At 33.7% G+C, this 19,768-nt stretch overlaps 2 protein-coding genes across 6 annotated transcripts in view; one reads left to right on the forward strand and one right to left on the reverse strand.

The window, feature by feature from the left end:
• Positions 1–316: 316 nt before the first annotated feature.
• Positions 317–7,754, reverse strand: LOC133190153 (COP9 signalosome complex subunit 5). The gene is made up of 8 exons (XM_061325628.1): positions 7,580–7,754; positions 4,671–4,905; positions 3,810–3,938; positions 3,385–3,450; positions 3,154–3,239; positions 2,433–2,544; positions 1,965–2,113; positions 317–568 (listed from the first exon to the last, which is right to left on the reverse strand). Exons 1-8 carry the CDS (start codon positions 7,708–7,710, stop codon positions 481–483), a joined length of 996 nt encoding a protein of 331 aa, XP_061181612.1. The 5' UTR covers positions 7,711–7,754; the 3' UTR covers positions 317–480.
• Positions 7,755–7,929: 175 nt separating this feature from the next.
• Positions 7,930–19,768, forward strand: part of LOC133190154 (brefeldin A-inhibited guanine nucleotide-exchange protein 1-like) — a 31,100-nt gene continuing 19,261 nt past the window's right edge. For all 5 annotated transcript variants that reach the window (XM_061325631.1, XM_061325632.1, XM_061325629.1 and 2 more), the window contains exons 1-18: positions 7,930–8,169; positions 12,301–12,331; positions 12,634–12,769; positions 12,995–13,141; positions 13,368–13,547; positions 13,674–13,727; positions 13,947–13,998; positions 14,116–14,241; positions 14,803–14,922; positions 15,190–15,322; positions 15,421–15,655; positions 15,841–15,940; positions 16,058–16,180; positions 16,627–16,752; positions 18,164–18,350; positions 18,984–19,095; positions 19,212–19,246; positions 19,342–19,512. In XM_061325631.1, the coding sequence (XP_061181615.1) occupies positions 8,046–8,169; positions 12,301–12,331; positions 12,634–12,769; positions 12,995–13,141; positions 13,368–13,547; positions 13,674–13,727; positions 13,947–13,998; positions 14,116–14,241; positions 14,803–14,922; positions 15,190–15,322; positions 15,421–15,655; positions 15,841–15,940; positions 16,058–16,180; positions 16,627–16,752; positions 18,164–18,350; positions 18,984–19,095; positions 19,212–19,246; positions 19,342–19,512 (2,192 nt within the window). In that variant the 5' untranslated portion in view covers positions 7,930–8,045. The remainder of the gene's footprint in view (positions 8,170–12,300; positions 12,332–12,633; positions 12,770–12,994; positions 13,142–13,367; positions 13,548–13,673; positions 13,728–13,946; positions 13,999–14,115; positions 14,242–14,802; positions 14,923–15,189; positions 15,323–15,420; positions 15,656–15,840; positions 15,941–16,057; positions 16,181–16,626; positions 16,753–18,163; positions 18,351–18,983; positions 19,096–19,211; positions 19,247–19,341; positions 19,513–19,768) is intronic.

Here is a 19,768-nt window from a genome sequence, read left to right on the forward strand (position 1 = left end):
TCGTTTCACTTGCAAAAACATCTCTGGCTGATGTGACGTTAAAATGACGTAGCGATGCTGCTCCAGGTCGATAGACATATGCATGTTTATAATTTCACATGAACTTGTCTAATTATCCTATAAATTAGAAATTTTGCACATTTCTTTTATTTGTTATTTATAAAATGTTGACAAAGTTTCATGAATGTATCTCTGGCCTTTATGGAGTAAAAGTAAATGTCTCAATAATTCCCGAACAGCCCTCGTACATGTACTGTCTACATTTACTGTACTGTAAGTACATTAAGATAAAAGTCTTCAATGAAAACACAGAATATATAAAATGTTCTAATTTAATACATACATGTAAACAATGAATATACTGGTAACAAGAAATTCACATGATCTTCATTTTGATTCTCCCTTGTTCATTGAATTCTGGAGTCCTTTAGTAAATCATCAATATTGTACACTAGAAACACTATACAGAAGGACAAGGTATCATTTTGAAGTGTGCACTTGGTTAAATAGTCTGTCTTTGATCACTTGTGACATCAGGCCATGGATTGCTTCCATTGTAGTTTTACATCTACAAAAATGTAACATGACTGAACATCAGAAGTTAAATGTACAAAATCAAAAAGTATTAGGGTGTGTGTTGGGGTGGGTGGGGTGCAATTCACTATTTACTATGATTTCCCAGTTCCTTATCCAAGACTCAAAAGATGTCTTGTTCTTTTCATGATAAAAATTACTGTTAGTCCAGTGTACAAATACAGAATCATTGTGAAATTAAAATGAAGTTCAAGTCATTTGAAATATAGGTAATCAGTGGTGTTTCTATACTACAAAGTACCAAATAGTGAAATATATGCATCTTCAATTTTCTCTCTTTCCATAGCAAAACTTGATAAAAATAATATTACAGCTATATTTGAAAAAAAATTAAAGTAACAAGTTAATTCAAAGAATTTATATCCTCCATTAAATGACAGGTTTATCTGAGATATAAGTCAGAAATAATCTGTAACGATATCCAAGTTTTTGACCTTCACCTTTGACCCTTTCAACTCGGAATCATTGGCAGTTGTGTTTTCATTAGAGACAGTGTTGAAGGAAATATGTAAACCACTTCATACCATATTCAAATATGTGACCTTGACCTATGACCATTTGTCCTAAAAATCAACATGAGTCTTTTTAAGCTATAAAAGTCAACCCTGAGTTTCATTTCAAAAGCTCAAAAAGAACTAATTATATCATGTTACGCAGTATAATAATATGAATTTGAGACCTAGACCTTTGATCTTTTGACCTCAAAATTAATAGGAGTCTGCTTTAGGTCATAAAGAGTTGAGATTTTTTTTGCAAAAAGTGAAAGTATTTTCTGAGATATCATCTGAAAACTACAGTAAACCATTACGTATATGAATTTGACCTCAAAATCATATACCAGTACTTTTTTTTAAAGTCAGAAACAGTCATCACTTTATGTTTCATTTCAAATGCTCAAAGAGAAATACACTTAGCATCATGAACTATTTTATGTAATTTTTGAATTTCTGACCTTGAACATTTGACCTTAAATCAATAGGGGTCCTCTTCAAGTCATAAGGAATTTGTGCTATGTAATTTTATTGCAAACCCTGAATTACTTTCAGAGATACCATCCACAAACTAAAGTACAATGTTTACTCTTTCAATAACCTTGACCTTTTGACATCAAATCTTTGAGTCATAAGGAGTTAAGATATAAAATTTCATTACAGTACCACTTTTGAGATATCATCTGAAATGAAATTGTCACAAACAGACAGAATGACAAAGACAACCAACCAAAAGTCAAATATGACCTTTGGTTTCTTATTCTGGCATTAAGTTTCAGTTTTGAACCTAATTTCCTAATTTCTCTCCAAACATTATACATTTCCCATTACATGTACATCAATGATACATTTTTCTGTTGCCTGCAGGAAAAATCATACCCATCTTTAGTTGCTTTGGCGAGTTTATCCTCTGATTTCTTTTCATGTGTGTCCATGCCCAACATAAACCCTCCTCTGCACAACTGGACCTCGGACTGCTCTAGTTTGTCTGCCAAGTCAAAAATTTGACCAGTTGTGTAGTCGGCATTCTAAACAAAGAACCAAATTCTCATCAGGAATAGAGACATGGAGATTCTGAACAATAAACAAATTTTGTATTGAAAGCAAAAATAATCTATCCCTATCATTTCATTTCTTCTTATTACAACAAAAGTGCAGAAAAAAGCTTACCATATTATACAAAACATTTAAAGATTACAAGTTATTGAAAATTATGTTTCACATGGATAAATCTTCCAAACATATACATGTATTTCCACAATTAATACAAATTTCAAGAGTTAAAATTAGGGGGAGGATGAAAGTTGACCTAGGAAGAAAAATAAAAATAAAGTAAGATGAACTTACTGTTAAAAGACTGGATGAACTGAGCGTATTAACCCAGTATTTATTCCATAGAGATTCCAATAATTTTCTGTCTGCCACGGACTTGAAGTAGGACATATCTAAGCTATAATAGCTGAAAAATAAGTAAACTCTCTAAGTACATCTATCTAGACTAATTCACTGTAATGCATGGATAGAAAATAAATACTGAAAAAACAACCTGTTAAAGAAAATTGTGTTCCAATTCCCACTATCACCCCAATATTTAGCTAAATTAATGTTAAAAGTCAACATTATCAATTGCTTTGTTAAGTGTGTGAACTTTAATTCTTCCAACCAATACAATTAAATTGTCACATTTCTGGTTGAATTTATAATGAAGATCTTTCTATACTTTTTTCCCTTCCCCTTTTTGTACTTGATACTGTAAACATACTTTTTCTACAGGGTCATAATTTTGCGGAATCATAATTTCTCTTCAATCTGCAGGTAGAAATTTATGCATATTTTTCTCGGTTAACCATTGTATGTCTTAAATGCAATTTAAATACACTGTAAAAAATTTCCCTGGAAATTTTGTAACCACGTACATAACGTAAATTAATCCCACATGAAAAATGTACCTCTACAGCTCTACAGTGTTTGTAAAATCATCCAATGTTCTTGAACTGTCCTACCCATCATTTTTATTCTTTCATCTGGGAAAAATTTAGCAAATGCAAATTCATTCCAGGTTACTTACTGTTTGCAATGTACTCCAAAATCTTCTATTTTATTTAGAGGTATAGACTGATATTCAGATGGGCCCTCATCTGGGGGTTTGAAGCCCTGTTAATACATAATGAATATCAGTAGCCTTACATTGCATGGTTTTATTTTTTCTCAATCATCTTAACTGTTACTTTCACCTGCACAAAAACCCCATGTACATTGAGTATATTAATGTGTATCTGTTTATATCTGAACTTTTTACCTTGGGATAAGTTCTGAATGCCCCTATGTTGACCTTCCCAGCTGATATTGTTCTCACTGGATCTACCTGCAAATATGAAAAAAAAATTAGGTTTACAGTGTAATTTACTATCTAATATATACATATACAATGTAGTTGAACTTTGTTATCTCAAACACCAATGTCTCGAATACCAGAGATATGAAAGTGATGTGGCAGTCTCAACCACTTTTTCTTTATGTTTTTTTTTTTTATTAATAACCTTTTATATTGAATCCTTCAATCTTGTCCCAAGGTTTGACTGTAATCAACAATAACCTTTTTTTCTTGAATACACTGTACTGTGAAGCTCTTAAATTCTTATTTAGTCTTTTATAAATAGAGGATAAAAACATCACTTCTGTTCAAATCTCAAAAATTGTGCAAAATCTTCATAAATGACTTACCACAATAGCCACAAATGGTTCCTGGAACTGCTGGTTTAACATTTGTGTACTGACATCTATTCCTGACAACCAGCAGCCATAACCAGGGTGACTGTGGTACCAACCAATGGCATTCTCCAGTCTCCCTACCTAAAGATCAGAAAATAAAAACCACATACATATCAAAAATACAAGTACAGTCGAAGAACTTTGTAATCTTGAACTCTGATCCCTCGAATAACATAGATATGTCAAAGTGAGTTAATAAATCCCAACCACTTTTAAAATGGATGTCATGAATCATTGAACATATCAGTCCAATTGCCTTTTGGGATAATGAGGTTTGAATGTATGTGTATGGATAAACAATAACAATATGTAGTTACTATCAACATTGTTTTTTAAAAAAATAATTATATGGACAGTATACCGTGATGATATTTGTGATGCTACAACTAACTGACAAACTCAAACTGACAGACTGAATTTTGAGTCTATTTAAAATATGTATCTTTTTTTTAATTGGATCAAAACTGTGGGAGAGGTAGTGTTTCAAAAGTTTTTCACAGAAAATTCTATTCTTAGTAATTATGACAATACAGTTCATCAAAATCAAAAAGCAGTACATGTACAAAGAATTGAATATTGTATTGTAGTCTACTTATCGACATTCAGTGAATACTGTTGAAGAGTAATGTTTTGAAAATTGTTTACAGACAAACAGACTAGGGACACCTTTAAATGTATAAGTTTCCATAATCTTGGTCCAAGAAAGCCAAAAAGATTAGACTTGTATGTCAATTTCAATTAAAAAGACCTAAAACCATGAACATAAATTGATAACAACATATTTATGGAAATACAAGTTAAAAGGTGACATACTTGTTTGGCTGCCTCAGTATATGCAGCCATGTATTCATATGCCTGAGCCTGGGCATTCACCCTGGTCTCTGTCCCTTCCACAGGTAAGGCAAAACTGTCCATGACAATCATTGTATTACCATCAACTTTACCAAGTAATAGTCCCATCACTTCTAGATTTCCACCCGATCTTGAGTGCATAACCATCTTCAGAAGGGCAAGAGCACTAACTTTAATGTGCTTGAAGTAATGTGGACTGTTAAAAAGAAAAACAGATGTTGATACAATTAGAAAGCCTAGTACAGTCTCTGTATCAGATCAGGCAGATCAATGTTTAAAGTGTAAGCTATGTAAAAGTTTTTTATGGCATACAACTGTGCTTGCCCCAATGGTGGCACCATAAAACATATCAAATAATCATCATTTGATCCCTCCTTCATAATTTTTTTTAATAATTTGTTCAATATTAAAACCTTTTTTATGACATAACTTATGTGAATGGAAATAAGATTCATATTATGACATAACCAATACCGAAGTTTTGAGAGCACGGGTAGACTTGACTTTACCGGTCCCCAGATCCATGCGCTCATTGCACTATGACGTAAGATTTATGTCACTCAATTGGCTTGCACATTTTTTGACTGGTTAGGGTTAGTCTTGCACCCACCTGAAAGATTTGGGTTAATTCCTGCAGAAGTTTTCAACTGATAAGGGTTAGTCTTGCATCCATCCTTAGGGTTTGTGTCTTGTTCTTTTAGATAATTAAAAAATTAAGATGCGTCTGTATTTTTTGCAAGATCTAATTCAGCTTCAATGACATTTCGCTGGTTTGTTTACATGAAAAAAAATGGCTAAGTACGAAAGATACAGCACTAAGCATGCACCGCACATGCTTCTTTGACAATTATTTTTTGTCTCCTTTTCACTGAATAAACAATATCTGTTACCTTTCTTCACAGAACGCAGTTGAAAACTTTGTTTAAAAATGAAGTTTTAAACTGAACTTAAAATCGTAGAATTTGATTTTGGGGTCAAAAAGGCTTAAAACCTCATACTTTTTATTTTTTTTCAATCGCTCCAGGATCTCATATAAATTGAAGTCGCCTACGGAGACACTATATTTTAGCACTTTTTCTGTGGACTGTTAAAGTAAAGTCATTCCGAAAGCACTGTAGGCCAACTGTTTTTAAGTAATGGGAGTGGAGCAGATATTCCAGATAAGTTTGTTTGTTTTTGTTTGCATGTTGTTTAACGTCCCTCTCGAGAATTTTTCACTCATATAGAGACGCCACCACTTGCCGGTGGAGAGCTGCAAATTTTGTCCTATACTTGGCACTTACGGCCATTGAGCAGTGAGGGATCTTTTTCGTGCCAGCACCTACTGTGACATGGGACCTCGGTTTATTCGGTCTCATCCGAAGGACCTATTCCAGATAACAGGTTGGGCACACTCCACCAAATGGTCATTTATCCCCCGTTTGGTGGACAATCTCCCATATCGGAGATGAATTTTACTGACCATTTGGGAGAGAAAAATTGTTGTGTTCTATTCCATAGAATGGCGCATAATTTTAAACAATGTGGAATAAAATATAGATATTTATCGGTGTTCTGAGTGAAAAAAACTGGAAATTCAACGTGTAATATTTTGCGCAGTCGTTCAAAAATTTGACAAAAAACATCACGTACGTAAACAAGTGCAACGTTTCTCAGTTTTTACTTAAAAAGGAAATTCCCTGCTTCTCCAAAGATGCTGCACCTGTCAATCATGTTCTTTACTTTCTATTTTGATTATCCGGGCAACCAATCAAATTATGCAAACCAATAAAAACGATGATCTGTTTTTAACCTGGTCAGTCGGATTTAACTTTGGAGGCACATTTGTGTTAATTTTCAATTAGGAAATCAAAAGAAAAATAAGTTTTCGCCTTTATTTAGTTTATTTTGTACGTAATGGCTTTGTTCTTTATAAAATTAGTAAATGAAGTTAGATTATGATATAATTATTGTTTTAAAATGATGCACTTGAAACAAAAACAAGAATAAGTGCAAAAGTCACTTTGTAAATCTTTTATTGAAAATTATTTATCAAATATCTTAAATTCATCAGTAATATACATATTAAACCTCAAAAGGTCGCATGGAATATGGAACTTCATCGTAAAAGAAAATTAACAAAAGATATAACGTTCAAGTCTAGAAAAATTTAACTTTATAGCAATAAGTGCCCACCATACCAGTAAAGAATTGAGGAGCCTGTGTTTAACGGGATTTAATGGAGATAAATATTGACAAAGATCCAAAGAGCGATTGAAAGTTAACCTATCAAGAGTTAAACCACTGGATAAAATAGAATTTTTATCCTACTAGACACAATCAAAATTTTTTTGATCGATTGATCAAAAAGTTTGGCTGTTACGGACAACTATGGGTATTGTTTTTACAAAGTTACGGAGAAATTGCACATTGAAAATCGACCGAACTGTGTTAATTGTGCGAGGAATATGTTCACTAAAATTCCCCAATGCCTATGCAAATGCGCTTTTGCTTTATTTTAATAAAATTTGGAATAGAATAAAAAAGTCAACCATTTGGTCAGTAAAAGTTGCCTCCGATATGGGAGATTGTCCACCAAATGGGGAATAAATGACCATTTGGTTGGGTGTGCCCAACCTGGATAAGAAACACCTGGCTAGCTAGTGAAGAAGAAAGAGGGATTGCTTGACTAAAATCATTGAATGACACTTGATAAAGATGAAACCGCGGGTTCATATGCCCCTGATACATCAGTCAACTATGATTTTTAATATCCAAATTACAATTTTCAATATTTCTATGAACTGCGTTTTCAGTTTTATTTTTGACATCCTGTCATCTCTTGCAATGGGATATAAATGTTATTCACAAACTGAAAGGATTTTTCTTACTCTTTCTCCCATGGTTTGGCTGTCAAAATATCCTGTTGCTGTTTCTTGTCATATCTGTATATTTCGTCAATGCTGACATTTTCAACGTTATTACTTAACTCCCAGGTTTTCAGAGCATTTTTCGAGTCCATTCTGGCTAATGAGGAAAAACAGCGCCACCTGCAGGAAGAGTAGGGGCGCAGTAAATGGTCCACGAAGAAAATGCGTCGTGTAATACTCCAAAACAAAGAAATAAAAATATCCATTGACTGACATTGTGGCAAATTTAATCTTAAGAATCTTCAATTTGCAAAGGATGCAACAGTATTTTTTATAAGCAAGTCTGTACCACCCGAAAACATGACCACGTGATCACAGCTGTCATGGTGGACAGAAATATGACGAAGGAGGAACCGGGTACAGCATACCTGTTTGATTTCATAGAATTTTGACATGCTTTAATGTGTTCAGATGTTTTAGTTTAAGAATGACAGCCGGCACCAAGCCACACGATATGTTCCTTACCCGTGCATTAGAGAAGATCCTCAGTGACAAGGAGATTAAGAAGTCGTATCATTCACAGCTGAAAAAAGCTTGTGAAGTTGCTTTAGGTAAGACCCCATGCAAGTAGGTTACCTACATGGACTTTTATGTTGCACACTAGCTATATGCATACCATTTATTATCAAAAATTGGAAGAAATAACAAGCATAAGTGATGTGAAATGAAATCAATACTATAGGCCTTGTAATCATGGTAATCAAGAGTTGTCTTAAAAATAAACATGACATATTAACTTGATCAGCTTGATGTAATATTTATTAGATTGAAGTGTAATATGTTGATGGTGCGACCGTTAGGGCGAGTGCAGATACCTTTCAGTTTTAATTTAGATCGGGCTTGTCAAACCGCACATGATTTTTGCTAGTCATCTAAACTCTGACATCATATGACGTCGTATGTATGTTGCATTACCAAAACAGAGTCTGATCAGCACTAATTTTAATCAAGAATGTTTAATCTACTATTCATCTGCTATATATCCATTAAATCAAGGTGATTTTATTTTTTGTTGAATTTTTGTTGCTATCACGAGAAGGTAATTTGCGACGAGAATGCAATTCGCTAAGCATTATGGGACCACAGGTAACTGCAGAAAAAAATCATTTGGATCAATGTGCAAAGCCGAATTTTCTCTTCACCCAGCCATTGCTTTAAGAGCTCACAGTGACGAGCGGCGCTTTGCGCCACTCACTGCGCTCGTTATAAAAAATGATGGTATTAATAGTTACAGAAAATGAGGACAGTCATTGTTCAAACTTTGTGATTAACCAAAAGTTAAAACTTAATTATTTCATATATATATATTTATTAGTAACCCAATGTTTCTTACATCCCATGTTTGTGTGTTCACAATGTCATAGCTCTCTGTATTTCAAACATTTTTTGGGGGAGAAAAGGGAGACAAGGGCCTTTTTTGAATGCCAGTTTTTATTGTTATACCTTTAAAAGTTGTATCCTATATGATTTGTTAGTTTTAAAAAGTTTAACATTTCCAATGTTTTACTGAGCGGTCATAAAAAATCGATGTTTGACCGCAGAGCAAGATATTGGACCTGTCGATGAGACGTTGGACAGCTTACGTCACAGTGTGGGCGGGGTCAGCTTATCTTATTTACATTTTTTGGAGTTCAACAGAACTTTACGGAATTGACCAAGTTTAAACCGCAGTGCGGGTAAACAAAATACAGTCAAACATCGTTATCTCAAAATCAAAGGGACCGAGAAAATACTTAGAGATAACTGAGGATTCGAGATATCAAGGGTAAAATACTTAAAGAATAAGCATTTGGGACTTCAAAATCACTTCGACGTATCCATAGTATTTGAGATATCCGTGTTCGAGATACCGAAGTTCAACTGTATGTCAAAATAAAAAGTAAAAGGTATAACAAAACATTTATTGACTATATTCTCGGGCAAAATGCGGTTTGTCGACCTCTCAAACCAAACTGTTTACCTTCAGCCTAATGACCTCAGGCAAAGTTTGGTTCTTGGGTCTGACAAAATGCATGTTGCCCTCGAACTCAGTCAATAAATGTATAATATTAATGTAAGTTTTGATCATTGCATTAAAAACAAATTTAATTCTTTTTATTGACTCTATCAAATTTTGAACTTATATGAGGGGCATTTCAAAAGTTCTGGCAACTGGTGTGTGGTAAATTAATGAGCGTCATTATCATAAATTAAATTATATCAATCCCTCAAAATAGTCTCCATTGACCTGGACACACTTTTTCAGTCTTGAAATCCACGTGGAAAATGCTGCCCTATAGTCCTCTTTCGGTATACACTTCATACACTGGAATACGACACTTCCGACTGCATGACGACTTTCAAATCGCCGTCCTCGGAGGGCTTCTTTGATAACGGCATTCAACCAAAAATCGCATGGAGCTAGGTCAGGACTGTAGGGTGGATGTGGTAAAACGGCAATACCATTTCCTTTAAATATTTGGTTACTACCTCTGATCTATGGGCAGGTGCATTGTCATGGAGGAGCTTTATTCCTCTAGTACCAGTTGTTGGTCAGGTCGTTTTATAGTGCTCTACAACCTGAGACAAGACATTCTCTGCATAAAATTGACCAGTAACACTGCTGTGTTCTGGAACCAGAACGTGAGCAACAGGGCCTTTAGAATAAAAAAATATGGCGTACATTACTCTCCGGACAGACCGGTTTCTGCGTGCAATTTGAGGCCTTGTATCATTTTCACCAATCCAAACTTTATTATTGAGCTTAGTTTCCGGTTCAAAAAAATATATCCATGTTTCATCACCAGTTACAATCTCATTTATTCCCCTTTGGTCACAATCTTCATAAATTGTTAGTAACTGTGAAGCCATTTCTACCCGGATGCGCTTTTGCTCTTCCGAGAGAAGATGCAGCACCCATCTAGCACAGACTTTCCTAAGCTTTAAGTTTTCCTTTAAAATACGAAAAACTGCTGACGTATTAATGTTAGTTAAGTCTGCTATTTCCTCAACTGTATATCTAGCATCATCAGCTATCGTACTTTGAACAGCAACAATTTCTTTTTTGCCATATGCACAAATTGGACGCCCCGAATGGGGGTCATCTTCAATTGATTTTCTACCCTCTTTAAATTGAACTACCCATCTTGCTATTGCTCGATATGAAAGAACATGCTCTCTATAAAGTACATCTAAATCGGCTTTTATTTCTGTTGCCGTAAAGCCAAGCAATGAGCGAATTTTGCATTAAGCTCTTTGCTCAACAAAAAAATTGTTCTCCTTATCAGTCATTTTTACGCCCAGTATACAGAGTATACCTAATTATGACGTCATTTTAGCATACCTATACGTCATTTTGAATGTAAAATGACGTCACTACTAATGCATATTTACCTAAGCTTTACAGTGTTATCAGAGTCATTTTAATCCGTAACGTAGTTAAAATTTTATATATCAGTTGCCAGAACTTTTGAAATGCCCCTCGTATAATGTATGTGTAGCATATGTAGTTATAAGGTAAGAGAATTTGATTTTCTTTAATTAAAAGTAGAATGTGGCCATGATTCAGAGCCATATGATTATAATTTTCAAAAGATCTTTTGAACACAGAAAACCCATAAAGCACTGAAGAGAGTTTCAAGCTTTTTGTTCTGGTTGAACATTTATTGCAACAGAGTTGAGTTGTATACCACATTAAACTCCCTGAAATTGAAATATATACACATATTTGATTAATAGAAAAAATCAATCCCTGCAACCTTTAAACATGAACATGGTGTGAAAATTGTGCAATAAATTTAAAGGTACTCAGACTATATTATTGTTTTCATAATTATTAAAGCTAAATGATGCAATATCATATGCTAGATTTCATAGTAAAATATTAGATAAAAAAATAAAAATTGAAATAACCTTGTCAGGCTATAATGTTTATTAATAGAAGTTTCTGATTTAGACATTGTGTCATTAATACTCTTGGGTTTTTCTGAGTCATCATGATGTACATAATCAGTAAGAATTACCTTCTCAATTTTTTTATATAATACCCTGAAAATGTTTCCTCTCCCTCCCATTGAAATAATTATAATGCATTTTACTTTAGACATTCTTCCCTCTTTACTATCATTTTTATGCATAAATTCTTTTATAAGGCCAACAATAAAAAATGTTTTGTTTGATGTACTGACCCATCAAAATTGCCCCTACCTGTTCACATTTTTTTTTTAGTTTTTTTTTTTTTAAATAATTTTATATATTATTATTATTTTTTTTTTGTTTATGGGGAAATACAGATCATTTGACTGGCTTATAAACTTTAGTTCTCCATATGTCCTCTTTTGATTTTTGCTGCATTTTACAAACATATTAACTGTGTTGATGAAGTTTAGTAAGAGCCATGAAGGAATAAATATATAGATCTGTGATTTTCATAATGTATCATTGTGTTAGAGAATTCCAAAAATAAGAAAATTAAAATAAAAACCTACCCACCCACCTTGGAGAATATGGGTCGGAGTACATGAAACAAAAAATATTTTAATCAATAATGATGGCCTAAGTATACTTAATAAGTATACTTAGGCCATCATTATTGATTAAAATATTTTTAAAATAAGTAAGTCTTACTTATTTTTATTAGGGCATACATGAATAAGTTGGCCATTTTTTTTAAACATATTGATATTTTTATTCTTGTATTTCAGAAGAGTTAAAGGATGATAGCAGTTCGAATGGGTATGTCGCCTGATTTTCTTGATTTTAAGTCTTTAATATACAAACGAAGATAATCATAATCAAAATATAGCATATAAAATCAAGTATGGACCAGCTCATAAAAATTCAGTCAGGTTAGTAGACTAACTAAGTCAAGACTAGCCTGATTAGTCTATTCAAAATTTGCAGCAGCCATTTTATATATTTTTTTTAAATTCAGAAACTGATTTTTTTTTTGTTTTAATTATTTGCATTGGTTTCTTTTCCCAGCAATGTTAACAATAATTCAGGTTATAACAATAAAAATTATATTTCCTTTTAAGGAACCAGCCCTCATCAGCCTTGCCACAGCCCAAGAAGGCAGGGTTTGTTGAGGCCGACAAGTATTTCCTGCCATTTGAATTAGCTTGCCAATCAAAATGTGCCAGAATTGTCAACATAGCATTAGATTGTCTACAGGTATTGTCAATATTTATCATTGAAAATAAAGATGTGTGAATATTTTTTTTATTTGAAATTTAAATCAATTTGATACGAAGAATATGTGGAACAAAAATATTTGACTTGTAAAAGATTAAAAATTCTGACATCTTTATTATTCTAAAAACTGATATTATCATAGAGCCAATACTGTAGGATTAAGTATTATTATCTGAATATGAGCATGTTTTGGTTACTCTCCAGAAATTGATAGCCTATGGACACCTGACAGGAAGCACAGTGGACAGCACGACCCCTGGCAAGCTCCTGATTGACAGAATCGTGGAGACCATTTGTGGCTGTTTCCATGGCCCACAGACTGATGAAGGGGTGCAGCTACAAATTATCAAGGTCAGGGGTCAAATTTTGATAAGAAAGAACATAATAATGATAATAATGAAATGTTTATCATTCAAAATTTTGATATCCCAGGCCCAGTATTAAATATTTGATGAGTGCTTTATAATTGAATTGTGTCATATGTATGAATGTTTGGACTTGTATAAATGATGAGTTTGGTAGCAATTGTCACATTGGAAAAAGATTTAAGAGATTGTAACATTTCTTCTGATGATAGGCCCTGCTGACAGTGGTGACCTCAAATACCTGTGAGATACATGAAGGCACAGTGCTTCAAACCGTTAGAACATGTTACAATATTTACCTGGCCAGTAAAAACCTGATCAATCAGACTACAGCTAAGGCTACACTCACTCAGATGCTTAATGTCATCTTCTCAAGGATGGAGGCTCAAGCTGTAAGTGATAGGACCATAAAAAATGATTTGTTTTAAATAACAAGAATCAAAATTGTTTATTTTCCTTTTAATAACAAGAATCAAAATCTGCTATTGCTTTTAAAACTGTCTCAATTCTTTTTCAAGGCTCAGGAAGCAAAAGAAAGGGAAAGAAGTGATAGTAAGAGCTCCAAAAAAGAGGTAAGAAGTTTGTTACATTTTAAGTTTTGATTTTTAGTCTTTTACGCTAACCTAACCTTGAGAATTACATTAGTTGTCGCCTAGCAAGGAGCTCAAAAAGGGAGTTTTTATATCAGATTCATTTGTCATGAAAAATGTGGTAATTGTTTATCAAAATTGATGCATTTTCATTGTGTACATCCATTTATAAAAGGAGACTGCATTCATTTTGTGTTTCAGGATGCAGGAATTGATGTGGAGGAAGGAAAACAGGAGGAGGGGACAGATAAAGGTGAGAAGTTCCCAAGAGAAATGCTATGTGGATAAGCATTAATACAGAAATAATGAAGGGGGGGGGGGGGGGTAGTGGTGCTCTTATTTTTTGTTTGATAATGTATGGAATTTTTAGAAGGAGATGATGAGAGACAAGAAGCTCCAGAGGAGGTGGAGAAAGAGGAGACACCTTTAGAGGTTGTACAGGAGGTTTTGGAGGAAATGATTAGTCAGGTGACTGGAGAGGACACACCCACCAAAGGTATGATTGACAGCTGTGGCCTTCACATTGAATTTTAGTGGTGGAGTGGAATTTCTTTTGGGGTGGTTGCTTTTTTTGCTGTGAATGCTTCAGAATCATGATTTTAACTTGCTGTATCTTTATTATCTTTGATAAATCTATTGCAATAGTGTGATATTTTGAAAAGAGGTATAAACATTCTTTTAAAAATTGCCCTTCTGCCCTTATCTTCTGCATCATTAAATCATTACATTTTAAAATTAGTTTGCTTTATACTTGCAATGAAAAAATGAAAACCACTCCCAGATGCATATACCAATATTGTATACTTCAAAGCTTAAATAAACATTATCAGCTTCAATATATATGTATATAGCTAATCTTTGGAAAGTACAAATGTACAGTACCCGGTATATCCACATATCAGATTTGTATTTAATCATGTTTATCCCTTTCTGAAGAATTATCCTTTTAGATTACCGAGTCTTATATATGAATGTTAATGCTTTATTTAAGCAAATGCAGAATTAACAAGCTCTACAACTCACAGCATTGTATTTTTATGAATTAACTTTGGTGTAGAAAATACAGATCAATTGCCACCTGAAGAAACTGGTTCTCCAACAGAAATTGGTGTCCAGCCGGAAAGTTCTCAGCAAGCCTCACCTTCAAATATATCTGATAACCCTGACAATCTCAGTGGTAATTGGGGTCTTTGTTTATATTCCAAGTCTTTCTTCTTTGGTTTTATTTAAAACATGTACATCTACTAATATGTAAAGATTTTATAAGCATGTTTTTTATCTTTGCATGAAGCTTCTTTTTTTTTTGGCTTAGAATTTTTATGCTGATTTCTTTTATCTTTGTTCAAAAGTGATAAGTAAAGTTTATTTGATGCCCATATGCAATTTAGGGAGAAATTATCCAGCGGCAAAGCAGGGTGATAAATTTGATATATTAATTTTACAGTGTCTGGCAATGTGGATGGGGAAATGACACAGGGGGTATTTAGTCACATTCTTCAGAAGGATGCCTTCCTTGTGTTCAGAAGTCTTTGTAAATTGTCCATGAAACCTTTGGCTGATGGACCACCAGATCCAAAGTATGAATCAAAAAATTAATTTTCCTCAAAATTTACAATTTTTGAACTTTTTACCTGCTTTGCAAAATATTCTTTAATTGACTCTTATTTTCTTACAGGTCACATGAACTTCGCTCTAAAGCCCTGTCATTACAACTTTTATTATCCATTCTACAAAATGCTGGACCAGTCTTTAAAACTAATGAGATGTTTATCAATGCCATAAAGCAGTACTTGTGTGTGGCTCTGTCCAAAAATGGAGTCAGCTCGGTCCCAGAAGTGTTTGAGCTGTCCCTAGCCATATTCCTTACCTTGTTGTCAAATTTCAAACAGCATCTGAAGATGCAGATTGAGGTAAACAATGGGTATAAAAATATTCTTTATAGGCCATTCACAGAAATCATTTCATACTACATATTTTATTAGCATCAGCAGGGTATTACAGTAAATTTAGATCTGCATATTTCAGGTACAATGTATATTAGTTACCTGCTAGTCTTTCTGAGCAGTGAAAAACTACATATCTTAACATTTTTCAGGTGTTTTTCAAGGAGATATTTCTGTATATATTGGAGACACCAAGCAGTTCTTTTGAACACAAGTGGATGGTCATTCAGGCTCTGACAAGAATTTGTGCAGGTTAGTATTTTGTTGAGTAGTTTTTTTAAAATTTCATGGAGCTTACACAAATTGTATAGAAAAATATTGGCCTAATAGTGTGAATAGTTATTTTTTATGACTTCTTTATTTTATCAGATGCACAGTGTGTGGTGGATATTTATTTAAATTATGACTGTGATCTTGCCCTTGCCAACATCTTTGAAAGACTTGTGAATGACTTGTCAAAGATTGCCCAGGGAAGGCAGGCTTTAGCTCTTGGTGAGTACCATACAGAATGTATACATGTATTTTATGGATGTGAGTACAGGCAACACAACACAGATTTAGGGAAACCTTCAGAGAAGACCAGAAATTTGACACTATCTCTTTTGTTTGTAAATAACTTTACATGTATTATTTGGTTGATGAAAAAATATGACCATATCGCAGCTGGTATACAATTTGAATAATTTGTTTTGTGATTAGGTAAAATGATACTTTTATGCTATGAGTAACGGCCAAGCTGTGATGTGCCATCCTGTACATAGAAAGAGTAATCTACATTATATATACAAGTTTAACATTAAAGCCAGCTAATTGTGAACAACTAAAAAAAAGTTTTGCCAAACATTTTAACCGAGATAAAGTGCATATGTAAGGCATGAAACTAAAAACATTTCGTTAATCAAGAGGGAAAAAAGTGTAATGATATGTATTCTTTTTAGGTGCTACTCCAATTCAAGAAAAGAGCATTAGAATCAAAGGCCTGGAATGCTTGGTGTCTGTTCTGAAGTGTATGGTTGAATGGAGCAAGGATCTTTATGTCAATCCACATTCTCAGTCCAATCTAGGTGGGCCTTCTAAATCTTAGGAAGATTCTTGTACATTTTTAGAGTAATATATTATACAGTCATGTAGAGTGGCTTTAAAGAAGGATTATCTTAGCCTCAATATGTGACAGATTGTTTGTTTGCTTTCCTGGGTTACTACATGTATCTGGGTCTTGTGACATGACCCGGCGAATTTTCCTTTGAAGTCAGCCGTACAATAACTGCGATACAGAACACTTTTAGTGGGCGTTTCTTAAATGCAAATGAGCAGAAACTGTACTGTATCTGAAAAATATCAATGATACAGTAAGGATTATTTTTAGCGATGACGATATAGACATAAGAATCAATCACATGATAGCGCTGTTAGTATTTATTCAAAATTTGAGATGAATTAAGAATAGAATTTTACACCGTAAAAGTTACCAGTGGCGGATTCGAAGATTTTAGGAAGGAAGGAGTGTTGCAGTACACAAATTGTTTTCTCGAAAAAAAGTGTCCAAACTGGAAAATGGGGAGTTTCGTGGGGGTAGATTCATAATCAGGCATGGCACTATATGTGCGTGATCATTTCGTGTTGATAAATTAAAAGTGTATACAAGTTTAGCAAACATAATTTACGAAAGCCAAAAAAAAAAAAAATCGAAAGGGTGGGGGGATACCGACGCGCGCAAGTGAGTGCTGGATCTGCCTTTGGTTCCTCTACATTTTGTATCAAACATGAAAGTAATATGCCCCCTTTCTTACATCAGTTTATTTCAATTTGGAGCCAAGAATTTTGTATATACATGTATGATGACTGGTCGATGAAATTGTCGGACATTTCTCTCAGAATATGACCTCCCTGAAACATTTTTGCTTCAAATACAATCCCATATATGATTCTTATGTATCAAAATGTTTTGCACTAAATTTGTAGCTTAGATTTTAAAAGAAGTCAGCAAGAGCTAATTAGGAAGGAAAAAAAACCTAAGCAATCAAATATAAATTAAATTTTGGGAAACACATTATATAATGCATCTCATAATTATAATTATTTAAACTGATAGATACCTGCACGTCCACCTCACTCGACATTTCAGTTGCGATTGCTAAAAATGGGGTACTAAATCAACTTTCTGCAAAATCATATGATTGGTTGAGAGATATATACCCAAATACACATGTAAATTAGCGAGGTCATAAGAAAGGTCATGTCACAAGTCATTTAGAATACTCGTTTCCTGCTGTATCGGAGATACAGGGCGGGGCCCAGCTCGAGCTATCGCTTTCGCCTTAAGCCCCACCCTGTATCTCTGATACAGTAGGAAACTCGTACTCTAAATATAACATATAAACAAAATGATTTTTTTTCTATCATTTTAGAACAGAATGTTTATTTTACAATATTTAGTAAAAATTAAATTTGAATATAACTCTTTTTTTTTTGTAGGACAAGAGAAAATGCCTAGCACAGAGACCGACAGTGACTCGGGGAAGGGTACGATGACAAGTTATGGCAGTGTGAACTCACTGAATACTAATGATGGGGCACAAACACCAAGTACTCCGCTAGATAACCCCGAGCAGTTTGAGACTCAGAAACAGCAGAAAGAGATAATGGAGACAGGCATTGAGATGTAAGAAATAAAATGTATCTGAATGATACTGATACTTTGATATTCAGTAATGGATAGGGGTCTGGAGAAAGACAAGCTTTTATTTCATTACTATTTTTTCTTAATTACCCTCTCTACACTGCACACTAAAGAGTTCTGATTCTGTGGTAATTTTCTGCGGTTAGAGTGGTCTGCCCTTAGATCTAACTTTAAATAACTTGAAATCGACACTGTATTTCTCAATTTGTAATCAATTCAAGCATTCTTAACATTTAAAAAGGCCAAGATGAACTAACTGAACACTTCATTTGCATATATATTATATACTGAAGTAAATAACAGTGAATTCTGTTCACTGATCCATTGTTCCCTTTGAACAATTTTTCTGGGGGCAAATGCTACTTACCATATATTGAACATTATATAGATAAGCTCAAATTTTACACCTATATACAATATAATTTTCTCAATGTCCTAAAAACATTTTGCACTGGTGTATAGAGGGTCCTTAAGTGTAGAACAAATCTCTGTCAATGTAGCAAGAGTTATTCCCCTTTAAACAGCACACTTTATGTTTATAGTATGTTTGTGGATGTTTTATAAAACACTGTTTGCTTTGATAAGAGTACTTTAAAGAATTTATTTGTTTTAAAGGTTTAACAAAAAACCAAAAAGAGGTTTGCAGTATTTACAGGAACACGGAATGCTGGGAAGCACCCCAGATGATGTTGCTGAGTTTTTTCACTCAGACGAAAGACTGGATAAGGTTTGTCAAACTTGCTTTGTTAAGAAATCTTTAGGAGATTAAATTGCATTTTTTAGAAAAATAAGATTTTTGAAATGCAGAGAATATTTATTTTTGTGTTTAATGTTTATTTTCAGACTGTTATTGGAGATTTTCTGGGAGAGAATGAAAAGTAAGTTGCTGAAAACTTTTGACCTTCCACCAAAATCTGATTTACAGTTATATTGAAATATGAGTATATTTGATTAATGTGTAAAATTTCTTTAGGTTCAATAAGGAGGTGATGTATGCTTATGTGGACCAGCTGCGTTTTCAAGAAATGGATTTTGTGTCTGCCCTCCGAAGATTTCTGGAAGGATTCCGGCTACCAGGAGAAGCCCAGAAAATTGACAGGCTGATGGAAAAGTTTGCTTCTCGCTACTGTGTTTGTAATTCCAAGTATGTCACCATTTCTAAATATTGTTTCCAAATTTTTACACAAAAAATTCTTTGAAAGAAAAACTTGTATATTTTGACATTTATATCATATTAATAGAAGTTTTTGTTGCTTCATTTTATAGAACAAACCAAATTCACTTGCACTATGCACTAAAAACAGTGTTGCTTATTTGTCAAAGTTATAGTGACTGCAGTACCCCCAATTTTTTTGTTATTGTAGCACAGTATCTCATACCCCGGGTACATTACAGAATTA

The sequence above is a fragment of the Saccostrea echinata genome, unplaced genomic scaffold, assembly GCF_033153115.1.
Source record: "Saccostrea echinata isolate AGI-Se365-2 ecotype Australia unplaced genomic scaffold, CSIRO_AGI_Sech_v1 ptg000022l, whole genome shotgun sequence".
Lineage (NCBI taxonomy): Eukaryota > Metazoa > Mollusca > Bivalvia > Ostreida > Ostreidae > Saccostrea > Saccostrea echinata.

What these genes read in the sequence shown, in the direction of transcription:
- LOC133190153 (XM_061325628.1), bottom strand. Translation starts at nt 7,710, where the DNA reads ATGGACTCGAAAAATGCTCTGAAAACCTGGGAGTTAAGTAATAACGTT. An exon ending in TTTGGAGTACATTGCAAACA is followed by an intron (nt 2,545 to 3,153) that starts GTAAGTAACCTG and finishes CTTATTTTTCAG; the next exon opens with CTATTATAGCTTAGATATGT. An exon ending in GTTCATCCAGTCTTTTAACA is followed by an intron (nt 2,114 to 2,432) that starts GTAAGTTCATCT and finishes TTCTTTGTTTAG; the next exon opens with AATGCCGACTACACAACTGG.